This window comes from Podarcis vaucheri (assembly GCF_965113315.1).
Source record: "Podarcis vaucheri genome assembly, chromosome: 8".
NCBI classification, from domain to species: Eukaryota; Metazoa; Chordata; class Lepidosauria; order Squamata; family Lacertidae; genus Podarcis; species Podarcis vaucheri.
Window position 1 is genome coordinate 37,136,996 of NC_138766.1, and position 13,524 is coordinate 37,150,519.

The 13,524-nt window shown below is 43.0% G+C and overlaps 1 protein-coding gene across 3 annotated transcripts in view; it reads right to left on the reverse strand.

Annotated features, from left to right (window-relative positions):
- SALL3 (spalt like transcription factor 3) overlaps positions 1–12,730 on the reverse strand; it is a 26,495-nt gene extending 13,765 nt beyond the window's left edge. For all 3 annotated transcript variants that reach the window (XM_082236038.1, XM_082236037.1, XM_082236036.1), the window contains exon 1: positions 10,983–12,730. In XM_082236038.1, coding sequence (XP_082092164.1) covers positions 10,983–11,061 — 79 coding nt within the window. In that variant the 5' untranslated portion in view covers positions 11,062–12,730. The remainder of the gene's footprint in view (positions 1–10,982) is intronic.
- Positions 12,731–13,524: the final 794 nt, after the last annotated feature.

The following is a 13,524-nucleotide window of genomic DNA, read 5'->3' on the forward strand; positions in this document are numbered from 1 at the left end:
AGCATTTTGTTCCCTAAGTTACTTACTCCACAGTTATACATCAGAAAAAGCTTGAATCCTTTATATTGCAAATGGCCAATTCTTTCTCAGGCCACTCTTAGCCAAATATATGTGACAGTTCATATCCATATATATGGCCAAGGCAGTTCAATAAGTCCATACATATTAGGTTTGGAGAACATGATAAAAGATTCAGCCCCTGCCACCCCGGATACATAGTTAAGAAAGCTCAACCATGGCTGGTGCTATGGTGCAATTGACAAACCACAGCTTGAGAATATCCTACAAACAAGAATATGAAACTTTTGAGCTGAAATAGGGCTTCACTTCATGATTTGCCCTAGCTATAGTTTGGTGTGATGTCTGGATTGGAAAACCACCTCTAGAGGTCACTACTCTTAGAGGCTGGAGTGATGAGCAAATTAAAGTAGGCAACAGCTCCACACCACTGTATGGTTCTCAACTACAGGCACAAACCAAGGTTTGGTCCAATGTCTAAACTGAAGCATATTGCCACCATAATTCTATATTATGTTAGACATATACATACCGGAGTAAGTTCCCAGTATATGTGTTTAGGGTTGAAGTACAGATAGTGTTTAAAGGAGAATGTTGCAACTAATTCATATGGCCATTTTTAAAAGAGCCAAAGTGGTTTAGAGTACCAGAGTTGGATGAGGAAGGTGTAAACATAAATTCTGCTCCGCCATAAACGGAACAGAAGGTAGCTTTCAACAAGTCACTCTTTCTCCCTTAGTCTAACTTAACTCACAGGGTTGTTGAGGATAAATTGGAAGAGCTGTAGGCACACATCCTTAAGCTTTGTGGAGGAATAGTATATCAATGTGATAAAATAGTATTTTACCAATGCGATAAAATAATATTTTCAGAAGTCTGAGGAAGAATTATTTTTCTTTCCAAAATTAAAATCCATATTCTGATACTTTACAATTATTTCTCCAGATTACCTTTGACCCAATCACTTAGGTAATAGGAAATGAATGGAAAACTAAATTCCATGTTGTGCTCTTATTACTGAGACTGTACCTTTTAATTTCTAGTCTACTGGCACCAAAATGAGAGATGCTTCTTCAAACCTATTTAAAATGAGAGATAATGAAACTGATTTTTTTTAAACTGCTTTTTACAATACTTCTTAAAATCATCATAATTTTCAAAAGAGATTTTTCTTACGGTTTCATCTGAAGTAAGCTCTTAATACTGGGAATGTTTCTCATGATTCATAATAACTCACTAACAGGAAAGGTGCATCGATTTTGGAGCACAGACAGTTTATAGAAATTAGATGATTCTAAGGATTCCCTACTTACGTTCCACAAAAGGTTAAAAGAATTCACTTTCATTAAAGGTTTAGAATCATAATGTGCAGTTTACTCTGCACATTCTAACGAATTTCACGATCATCTAAAAGTACGTATCTTTAGTCAGTCCATTGAGACGTACCTATAAATACTGTTTTACACTGAAACAGTCATCTGCAAAAAAAAATTGTACAAAAGAAAAGAACAGGGCATATTGAGGCTTCTGAAAATTTATAACAAGAAATAAAAGAATGCAATAATGTAATACACAGTGATGCAGTTTGTAATTAATTTTCTCTCCTGCTTTTTGATTATTCAAATCAAAATCCCCATGGAGCCAGCCTTTCCCATCAATTTTAAAAAGAATGTGCTCACGTCTTTGATGGAAATAGCCCATAACAACATTTTTTGCCTTAAACATTCAAATGCTGCTTATACATGTCTCTCTGGGACAAGTTTAAACTCTGATCATATTCAGTACTCACAACCCTATCTTTTTATTTTAAAAAAGCCAAAAAGATGTCTATTTCTATTAACAGGAATATACTTTTGAAATTACCTGTTAATTTACAGCGCACTATTTCATCTCAAATTTTTGATTAGCTTATTCTGAGAAAGTTTCCTACATTCTGATTGTAAACTAGTTTGGGTTCGGTCTATGTGAGAGATTCAACGAGCTGATGTGGAGAGAATATATCTGTATTCATGTCATACGCAGCCAAATCCACAGCCATAGTTCAGTCAAAATATTTGGATTAAAGCCAATGAGAATCTAAGGTGCCTGGGTTGTGGACTGGATTCTAGAGAGGGAATGTCAGTGAAAACTGGTACTCCAGTAATTCCAGTTACCTGCATGGAGCAATACTACTATAAGTAGCTACCAAATTGCCTTTAAGGGTCAAACGTTTAGGTAGAAAGCAATTCATTCCTATATGAAACATATATATCTCTGCAGAGAGGGAGATGAGAGATGGAGCAAAGGAGGGAGGAAGAGGGGGGAGCCAATGTGCCCCCAATTTTGGCATATTTCCCCCTGCGTACAAAGAGGTTTAGCACACCATGTCCCAGCATCTACTAGAGCAAGCTGTATTTCTGCAGTTTGCAAGCAGTACAAGTTCTCCATTAGAATCAGAAGGGCCTAACAGAAATGCAACAGGGACTGTATGCTTTCCCATTATTAAGGAAGAATCCTACATGTTAAGAATAAAGAAGAACCAAAATCCTAAAATATGCACTATTTGCAGGGGGTAGTACTAAAACAAATGTCACACCCGCTTTTTCTTGCCGCTGCTGGCCATGCAGTGTTTGAATTTTGAGGACAACGCTCTCTAACCCTCAAGAGCCAACTTTGCTTTTTCTTATTCCCCTACCTGTACAGGCATGAAAGGCTTATGTTCCTGTATTTCCTCAAATAAATGGCACAGAAAACTATTCTACTCTGAATAAGCTTTGTCTCCGTATTCTAATTTTGCAAACAAGACCCTTTACAATTATCATTTACACAGACCATGACAATTTACGTACAATTTAAAATAGTATTCTCTGAGGAAATCCTGTTCTTAATGCTAATTTTGCTTCCCACGGCATCTTAAACTTTTCTGTCAATTTCACAATGGGCATTGGTTATCAACAGGGTAATTTGTTATTGTAGTATGATAAATATTTTTACTGTTGTCATTAATATGCTTTACATGACTTATTCACCTGCTGTTGGTTGTAAACCAAGGAACTACAGAAACATTGGGGTGGATTCAAAAATGGTAATGCATGGAGGAGATGCTTCTCAATCAATGAGACTTAAGTTGGTCATGACTAACTTAAGACCCACCGATCTCAGTGAGTCTACTCAGAGGATAATTTAAGTTCAATTCACTATGCATTATTTCTACACTATTCAAAGTGATAAATGAATTGTAACAAAGTGAATCCATTCAGCATACAAATGATGAAAAATTTTACATTAATTTTGAAATACTCATTTTCCCCCAAAGGAAAAAAATCCTTACTAGCAAACTTGAAGATACAATGGAAATAAAAGCTTTAAAACGGAAAACAGGCTCATGCAAGTATAATATACCTTAAACTATGGACATTAGCCAGTTTCCAACTAATTAAACTTTCTGATTCTCGGTGGCTACTCAAATAAAGATCGGCAGGTTGTACACATTCAGATTGTCGGAATGACAAAGTATTTTTCCGCAGTGTTTTCAAACATAACTTTACTTATCAAAATCTATTTTGTGTCAGTATAAATGCTCAGTTATCTTTTAATGTGCATGTTCCTTAACTGAACAGCTATCAACATCTAATATCATTCATTCACTATAGATAATTAATACTACTCTTTCGCTTTAGCTATGTTATCTCTTAAAATAAACATCACATTAAAAAATAACTTTTATTTTCTCTCAAATTAATTCTTTTTAACTCTTTTTATGATAGCTTTGAATCCCATAAAGAAAGATGAATTATCACATACTGATCCCAAGCTGTGAAACAGGAGGAGACAAATAGAGACCCCTACTGTGTTTAACAACATAGAAGAAATTCCACACTCAATAGAAAAAATTCTACCCTTTTTCCACAGGCCACATAAACTGATAATATGAATGTGAACAGTGGAGGGCACTCTTGCTATGCAAAACTTTGCGTTGACCCGGTATACTTATTTTGATCTATTCAGTGGCCTAAATTTCACTATTTAACAGCCACCTGTGGCACAGTCACTAACTGCTTTCTGCTTAAAACAAGTGCAACATCCAGCCAGCCACTAGGCTAGGGCATTTCTTTGCACATATAAAGAACACAGCAAGCACTTTACATTTTGTTTTGACTAACTGCAAAACTGTAAGTATCATATATTAAAATGTTAGTGTATTTTTAGAAGTGTATTTTGGAAAGCAATGATGCACAATGATCTGGCGAAGTTTAAATACTGCACGTATTCAGTTTTACCAGGATTTGTAATTTGTTGCGAGCTAGCTCGTGTTTCCAGTACCCAAACACAGGTGACACAAACTTTTATTAAGAGCTAATACAACATTAAGGTTTAATTGCTGATGTGTATCAAGTGACGGATTATTAAATACTGCATAACAGGAGTCTAAAAAATGTAAGAGATCACTTTTTAATGCCACTTTCCAGCTTCAGATACTGTTCACAAAACAAAAGCTAACATCTAACCCATTTTGACGCTTACAAGTTGGAGAGCATGAGAAACGCAATACCAGTTTGATAACATAGAACCTTCTGTAGAAACATATCTACTCCTGCCACGCTGACAGCATCGTAGCTATTTGCATAAGTGCATGGTTGCAATATCAGGCCTGAACTCCAGCCTTGAAATATAATGGTATCTCACCGATCAAGCTCTCCACAGATAACTATTCTATATAAATAAAGTAATATAACCACTAACAAACCAATTGGGTCAGTTGCCATCATCCTTGTGAAACATTAATATGCATAGAAAGTGAGATGGATGACCAACAGAGTCGCTTCGATTAAGCAAAATAAAACTGCATCAGCTCTGGCAAGGTTAATTAAGGAATTCAAAGCTACATAAAACAAGGCTCGCCCCCCCCTTCTTTAGAACTGTAAACACTTGTGTCGAACTAGATGGGGCATTTGATAAGCTGCACAGAATGTAGCAAAAACTCAGACGGATCTCTAGTTAACACTCAGAGTCGGTGTTAACACTTAACAGAACAAGTGGTAAGCCGCGCTGCCAAGGTCAACTGCACAGATGTACTAATTGTATTATGAGCTTGACATCTAGTGGCCACCCCTGGCAGGGCAAAGCAGGCAAAGGTTAAATCAGCAAACCTTGTCAAAGCACTTCTAACTACCCACCCTCAGGGAGAGTCCATCGGAAAGCTTGCTGGCACTCCACACAATCCCACCTTTTCACCGACAACAAACAAAAAAAGACTTTGCAATACACTCAGCACCAAAGCACGGAAAACAGAAAATGGGGGTGGTCTCGAATGCTAAACATAACATATCTACATCTTCAACACAAGGAGAAGGAAAGCATTCCTTTGCAAAATATGCAGACCTCCTATTGTCTTTCATCGGTGCATATTGTTCTATCCTTAGCTCAGCAGTCTAAACTTTTTTACAAGAACTGCTTTTGAATTCTGCTTAGGTATTGCTGCCACATTCATTCATGATTAGACAAAAGAATCACCCACAGTATGGTATTCTTTGATGATAAAGTATTTTTATTTTGCAAAAAGAACCATTGATATTTTATATTTTCTACGGTACTTGTGTGACATGACTTGTCACTGCTTTTGGCAACTATCCAGCACTTGCTCTATGATTAAAAAAACCCCCATGGATCTCAACTGGTCTACTCTCAAACAAGTTTAGGAGGAGATTATGTATGCACAGCTCATTTCCTTTCCACTGCTTAAGTTCATTTTCCTAGAAAGCACTCTCAAAAACTCCATCCAAACTACTTATTGAATACAAATATTTAAAGTAAAGTAAAAGAAGTGAAATGATTTATATATAAAAATGTAACTGCAGCAGACATTTTGCACTATTAGGTGAGAATAATTTTGAATCTATCTATTACTTACTGTTGAAGCTATTTTTAACTAAACCTTCACTATTTGTAAAAGCATGCTGTGTTATATTGCACCTAAAATGTATTATTTCAGTGTTTTCAATTTTTCACATCTGTTTTATTATCCAAAGCTGAATGGATCCTGCCCTTATTTTTTTAAAAAAATGCTTACTAGACATGCTAGTCTGGCTTTGGCATTCAGTTAACAAACCAAATCTTAAAATCCTATGTTTAAATGGAAGACGCGCACAATTTTATTTAGGCTGATTCGAATTTAGGAATATTAGTGTGTTAAGAAACTATAAGTAGCTGCTTTAAGAATATATATGATCCTTAAAAAACAACATTTTGGCTAGAAAAGTGATCAGCAATCAAATATGAACATCCAGCTTATATTAATTGCACAGAGCTGATTGTAATGATTTTTCAAATAAAATTAAATGTTTCTTATTCATGAAAGGCATATGTTTCACTGCCTCCTTAAGGAGGCATATCTGGGATTAATAGCACAAAAGAATTTGAGACTTTTTAGTCTGCTTTTATCATTTGCATACTAAAATAATAAACTAGTAAAATTAGTTTCTGCTATTAAACCATGCTTTTGGAGGGGTCTTTGAATAGATATAAAATAGGAATGAAATTATTATAATGCAGCCATCTATAAGCCTACAAGTACAAGCAAAATAAGTTAATTGTCTTTCCTCATGCCAACAGTTAATCAGCAAATCTTGTAAAGGCTTATTTTTAAACTGGAAAACAAACAAACCAATGACCTAATTATTATTTGAAGTAGAAAGCTTGGAAAAAGTCACACAATTTCATATTTAATTCAGGGCTTACTGTTACTTCTAATGCTCTTAAGAGTATTACATGTTACAGAACAGTATAACGTAATACCCACACTTCTTTATCTACATAATTTTAATGGACATTAGCAAGTATGCTACAGACCCACATCTACAAAACAACTGGCTATATTACAATGAACTGAGGGCAGGAAGAAACAACAACCCTAAATGTCTAATACAGTACTGAAGTGAGCCAAAATATTTATATTACTAAAGGTATGCCTACATCTGTCTGTCTGGACATATATATTACTATATCTATTTCAAATGTATCAAAATTATGAGCAGAATTTCAAGAGCAATAATATCAATGTATGACAAATATATATAAATAGCACATTACAAATGTATTTTTGTTAGCCATGTAACATTACTGTAAGAGTTGGTTCCTAATAAACATAAGCTAAGCAATAATTACTGTTACCTTAAAAGGTACAAAATACATTCTCGAAATTTCTTCTAATAATTATTTTTAAGGCCATCTCTGATCAGTTATCATCCACTAGAATACGCTTAGGGTTCCCCCCTCTTCAACATTGTCACTGCATTTGGGTTAAAGTGTGTGCAACATTCCCATTTGCTGTAACAAAACAAGACTGTTCTGTAATGCTAGTAATCTGTTGATTTAGAGATAATCATTTAACTGGGGATGTAAAGTCTCCTGATATTTGAGATTAAACTCATTCAGCATAGAGAACAGCAAATTCACCATATTGGGTTTTATAACAACTCCTTCAGTTATTGTGCTACTCTTTATAATGACCATTTCTTTCAATATGGCACCCTTTAAAACGTTTAGTGCATAAATACCTTTCATTCACTACTTGTCAGCATAAACCGCTATACAGATTCTAATTAATCGCTGCATGCAAGCATTCGTTCTCCAAATTGCCCAAACTATCTTTCCCACAACAAACGTTTCAAAATATCACTTTGCGATATTCTGAGTGGTTTTCATACTTCTGAGAAGGCTCTGCTTCGTGAAATAAAGTTGCACTGCACTGTAGTTCAAGCTGACTTCAACAATTATTTATTGTATTGCTAAAACTTCCTATTGTAACACTGCCACCTAAATTGACTGGCCTTCGTATAACTTTAAATATGGCCTAATGTTTATCTTCCACTCTGTCAAACTGTCAGGTTTCTTTTTGCTACTGTGTAACATAATATCTGCCAGAAAAAGGAGCATTAACCCTTAATAGCTTTCCTTAATGAAAGTAGTCTTCAAATGCAACATTAAATGTGATTCTCTGTATGTGTATGTGTGTGTATGTGTATATATACACACATACACATATATGATTCAGGCAAGCTTTATAGACTTAGCAGCAGATTAAGCAGTTATGTTATATAAAAGACTAAGTAGTTAAAAATACTAATGAGAATGAAGGTTGAAATATATTTAGATTATAGAGTATTTTTTGGGGGGGAATGCTGCAAGTGTTCTTTTTGCGTGCTATAAATGGTGAGAGCTAGTTTTTGGCCTGTTGCAAAACAGGAGCCAGGAACTGTGGCAATGCCTTGACTTTAACTGTAAACTACAATGATGAGAGCTGACTTTATAAGATAGGTTTGAACTCTTATGAGCCTTTAAAGAGAAAAAAATACTTAATTGTAAAAAATGTGTAAACGATGAGCACCAAACTCATGTTCCTAAACATACAGCAGTTTATATACCTCCCTATATTCACGTTTCTGAAAATGAAAGTGCAACATGCAAGCAGGACTACTTCAGCTCCTTACTAATCCCTTACAATACTCTATGAATTAAGATATATTAAAAAGGGACATAGAACATTCTGATTACAACATTCTAAAGCAGAGAAGTATTTACATTGTTGCATTTTAAGGGCTGCTGTGAAAGCCGATTTTGAGCTATTCAAGGACCACAATAATAACGCTTTTAAAATTCCTCACTGGGATGCAATGTAGTCCTTTTGATGGAAAGACTGTCTTTCTCATTCGGCAGAAATAAATCCATTCATTTGATCATGTAGTCATTGAGGGCAATACAAAACAAACCAAGTGTGAGAAATTCTATGTGATGAAGTAAACAAAACAAAACCCCAAAAAAGAAAAAAAGAGAAAAAAACATTTCCATGACAAAAAGATTCTTTGTTCTTAATCTACACACCATATGCAAGCGTTTCTTTTTAGCATATCTCCTGTTCTAATCTTGGGTGACATGGCTACATAGATAAGAGATGCTAAGCAACACCCCCCCAAAAGAAAAACCCTCCAAGCTGAACAATTTTCTTCAATTTATTAACTCACCAGAAGTACCATAATGAGGCACTTTTTTCCCCTCGTTAACTTTTTAAAATATTCAGTGTTGTCTAAATTCTTAAACCAAGGACCCTCCCAAACCACTGCAGATTTAAATAACAATGCTGTATCTTTATTAAAGAAATGCTGATTTGCCTGCATTGAAGTATTTTGAAACCAAAGGAAGTGTTAATAACAAAACAAGAAATGTGTAATTTTATACTTCTGCTGTGACCCAGGGAACTTGTTTCGCTGCCTATCCATTATTGCCATTACCCAAGAAGCTTTTCACATTACTAGCTGCAGCAGCCAACCCCTTCCACTTCTGTTTTTGGAGTCCTTTTAGGAAAAGGAGATGATAGGAATGGGAGCCCTGAGCATTTGGCAATCTAGCATATGCTTACAAAACCAAGCCACACTGCCCGAAGCTTCAAGGCTGCAAAGTTTATTTAAAATAGTGAAAAATCCTTTGTTGCCAACTTCATCTTCCCCCGCAGAACAAACTCCTTTTCCAAGATGTTGTGTTTTTTCTTGGGCAAAATAAAAAAGAAGAAGGCTGGATGAAGTAATTATTGATCTGCAGGGAGGGGAAGAAATTTATTTCCAACCATGATTTCCCCCGATTACGCTGGAAATGTAGGCGATAACTTTATGAGGGAAAGGATGAAAAACTTCCTAGTGGATTTTGTCTTCCCCTCCAGAAGAAAAAAAGTGGCATTTTTTTTTAAGTGCCACACGGTGAATATAGTTAGAAAGTGATCGTAACACCTTCGGAAATGACAGCTCAAGAAAATAAGTTTGAGCAGCTGCAAACCAGAGAGATTTGGAAATCGGAGGCTACTTGTTTCACTAGCATTTTGGGCAAGGCTGGGTGCACCCTTTGGCACGCAGGGGCCCAAAACACACACCCCTTTTCCAACCTTGTGGGGGAAGGGGAAAAGAAGATGGCAATTCCTACTCCAACCTCGACGCCCTGGACATCTTCCTGGCAATAGAGATGGCAAGGGAAGGGAAGGCGGGAGTAGAGACCTAAGCTCTGGCCCTGAGGGCAGCAGGCAACTTCTCCACCTCAGGCCTGCCTCCCTCAGGCCCAGGAGAGACATCTTCTCCCTTTGACCCTCTCCAGAAAGGAAGCACCACCACCCGCCCCTCTCGCCTCGGCCTGTGCCTTTGAAGGAAGCCGCAGGAAGTCCTAGGCGCAGATAGCGATCTTCTTCTCCCAAGCCCTCGGCCTGGCCACCTTCTCTGGGCGTCGGAGGGAGGAGCCTCGGGGGCCTCGACGAAGCCCCCTCTCGCCCACCAGTTCCCAAGGGCCGGGGGGAGGGAACTGAGGGGCTTACTTCAGAGTAAAACACCGTTAGGACCAGGGGGGGGGAGAGATGGGGTTTTTCCCCCCTCCCCCTCCATCCACACAGAGGCCTCGTGGGGTTTATTTGTTGCCAAGGGGGACGCGACAGCTGCCGCCGCCGCTTCCGGGCGGTTACACCAGCGGAGCCCAAAGTCTGTAGTTTGCAGCCCCGGCGGCTTGGTCTAAACGGGGTGAAAAAAGCTGCTATGAACTTTTCGCTTTGGAGAAAGCGGCTGGGTTTCTTCCGTCCCAAAGTCCCCATCGTGAACCCCGAGCCTGGGCTGGGCGTGGGGGACTCTGCCCGCTCGCCCGCCCCCGCCCCGTCGAAGTGTCTCCCTCCGAAGCCCAGCCATAATGCAAGCGGCCGGGCGCACGCAACAGGGCCAGCCAGGGCTTCGCTCGGCAAGGTGGAGGCGGGAGAGGGAGGGAGGGAAGCCGGAAGAAACTTGGGCCGAGCGGCTGAACTTTCCTGCCCGACGCCGGCTGCACTTTCCGCCGCCTCGCGCTTCCCAAGGAGGGATCGTTTCTAGGCTGAGCTCTCCCCGAAGCAAGCCCAGGATCAGGAAGCGCCCAGCCCTCCGCTCCAGCCCTCCCTAGCCCCGGGGCTGCTGCGCCCTCTGGCTTACCCTGCTCCGAAAGCACCTCGGCTTGCAGCTCCTCGTCCGATCTGAGATGCTGGGGCTTGGCTTGCTTTCGCCGAGACATGCTGCTAACTGAGGCGTCTTCTGGTGCCTGCTTTTTGCAGAGACATCGGCGAGAGGTGGAGCGCTGGGGTGGGGGGGGGGAGGGGGTGGTGGAGGGGCGATTAGGTAGGTGGGGGGAGGAGGAGGAGGAGGAGGAGGACTTGGTGGCGAGGGGAAAGTCGAGTCGGCGTCGGGCGGGCCACCCCTTCCTCCGGATTTCGGCGCCGATCAATTAAGAGCAGCAGCAGCAGCAACTCCCCCCTTCCCGGCGACAAACTCAAGAAGCGCCCGAGCAAGTAGCGGCGGCGGCGGCGGCGGCTGAGCCGGGCGGGGGCTCCGCGGGTCTGTGCTGGGTGCGCGGCCGGCTGCGCGCCTCGCGCACGGGGCTCAGTAATTATGATTGTGAATAATGCATGGCGATTAATGATGCCGGGGGCGAGCGCGGATTGGCCCGGCTCCAGCGGGCTCGGGCTGCATATGTAAATGAGGGAGGGCGCCCAGCAATTAGCCGCCTCAGTCCGCCCAAGGATGCGTCTGCCCGGCACCAGCAGCGCCTCCTGCGAGAGGCACCGACTGCAGAGGTAGCGGCGGCGGCGGCAAGCGGGGACACGGGCAGCGGCGGCAGCAGCAGCAGCGCAGCGCGCACCCCGCGCGGGGCTCTCTCTCTCTCGGCGTGTGCATTCACTTTACACCACATAGGTGCCCCGGCTTCCCGGCTGCGGGGAGGGCATGTTCTCTCGCGGCTTTTCCGCCCCTTCCTTTCAAACAAAATTACATCACTCTGTGTCTTTTTTCCAGGTTCCTCTTTACCCAGAAGTTAGTCTGCATCGCCCTTAAGTTTCTTTCTTCTTCCTGCTGCGGCGCCTGGCTAACGTCTTTTTGTCGAGAGATTCTTTTTATAAAAAAGAAAAGGAAAGAGGAGGAAAGAAAACAGAGAGCGCGAGCAACTTTTGCCTGTGTTTGTTTTCTGCTCTTCGCTGCCTCGTCCTGCGTCGCCTTCCCTCCTGCGATCGCTGGCCGCCTGCGCTGACTTCGGCTTCTCCGGGGAGGGGGGCGTTGTTTGGAGATCGGGGAGGGGGTCGAGCAGCCCAACTCGGGGCTGGGGAGTTTTGTCTTTCACCTCTCGCCTTCTCTCCCCCTCCTTCTTTGTCTTGCAGCTTCTCTCTCTTCTTCTCTCGCGCCGACCAACAAGAGCCGCACGGCCGGTGCCTCCTTTGCTGGAAGATCGCCGCCGGTGGCCACTTCCTGTTGTCCGGTGCTCGGAAGTTTTCTGTTCTCTCCTCTCTCTCCGGCTCCGGCACAGGTTGCGGTGTGACTTCCCCGCTCTTTGGGGGCGCCGCCGCCGCCGCTCCTCCTCCTCCTCCTCCCCACTTGCTCCCGTCTCCCTTCTCCCGAGTCGCTGCGCCCTCGGTGCCAAAGGATCTCGGTTTTGTTTGCAAAGAGAGAGAGAGACAGACAAAATCCTTGGTCGCCGGCAAGGGGGGTGGGGGTGGGGGGAAGGTGGGGAAAACCCACCACCGGCGACCCCCAGCGAGGCTTGGGAGGGGGAGCGAGGGTTGGGCTGCCGCGGGGGAGGTGGGTATTCCCTGGCCGCCTCCCCCGCCTCTTCCTCCTCCTCCTCCTCCTCTCGCACTTTCCTCGATTGGGCGGCAGCCTGCCTTGGCACCCGGCGCTCGCCAATCGATGCCTCCCCCTGCGCGGGAGAAGGAGGACTGCGCGCCGCCAGGGCGTCGCGGGTTGCGGCGGAGAGAAACTTTCAAGTCGGGCAGCGGCAACGGCGGCGGCGGGGCTCCGCCTCCTCCTCCTTCCTGCTGCTGCCCCCTCGCCGCCGACGCCGGACGAGCAGCTCCCGGACGCCACCGAGGGCGCCTCTCCGCAGCAAACACTTGTCCACACCGGTGGCTTCTCCCCCCCCCCGCCAGACTCCCTCTCTTCTTCTCTTTTGTTTTCCCCAAGAGAGAGGAATCCCCCCTCTCCCCCCCTTCGATTCTCTCCTGGGATTTCCTCCCAGTTTCTCAACTCCAGTCCTGCTTCAAGACCGGGGGTGGGGGGCGTGGGGCTGGGCGCTCCGTTCCGGATCAACCCCGAAGTGTGAAACTCAGCCACAAGTTGGGCAGGAAAGACTTCCCACGACGGCGCCCACCGCTAGGATGTCCCACGGACCTACTCGCCTCCTCCAACCTTTGCATCAACCTCCTGCCATCCTTTCTTTTTGTTTTTTTCTCCATTTCCCCCCACTGACTCTCTCTCTCTCTCTCTCTCTCTCTCTCTCTCTCTCTCTCTCTCTCCCTCTCCTCCCCCCCACGCAAGTTTTGCCATCCCAGCTAGTTTTCGCTGCTGCCGCTGCTTTCGGGCTCCGTATCACCTCCGGCAAAGTCTTTGGTCTCGGGCTTGCAGGCGCCCACCTTGCGGAAACGGGGGAAAGGAGAGGCGCGGGGGATTTGGGGGAAAGGGCTTTCCTCCACTTCCTCCCCCCTCTCTCTTG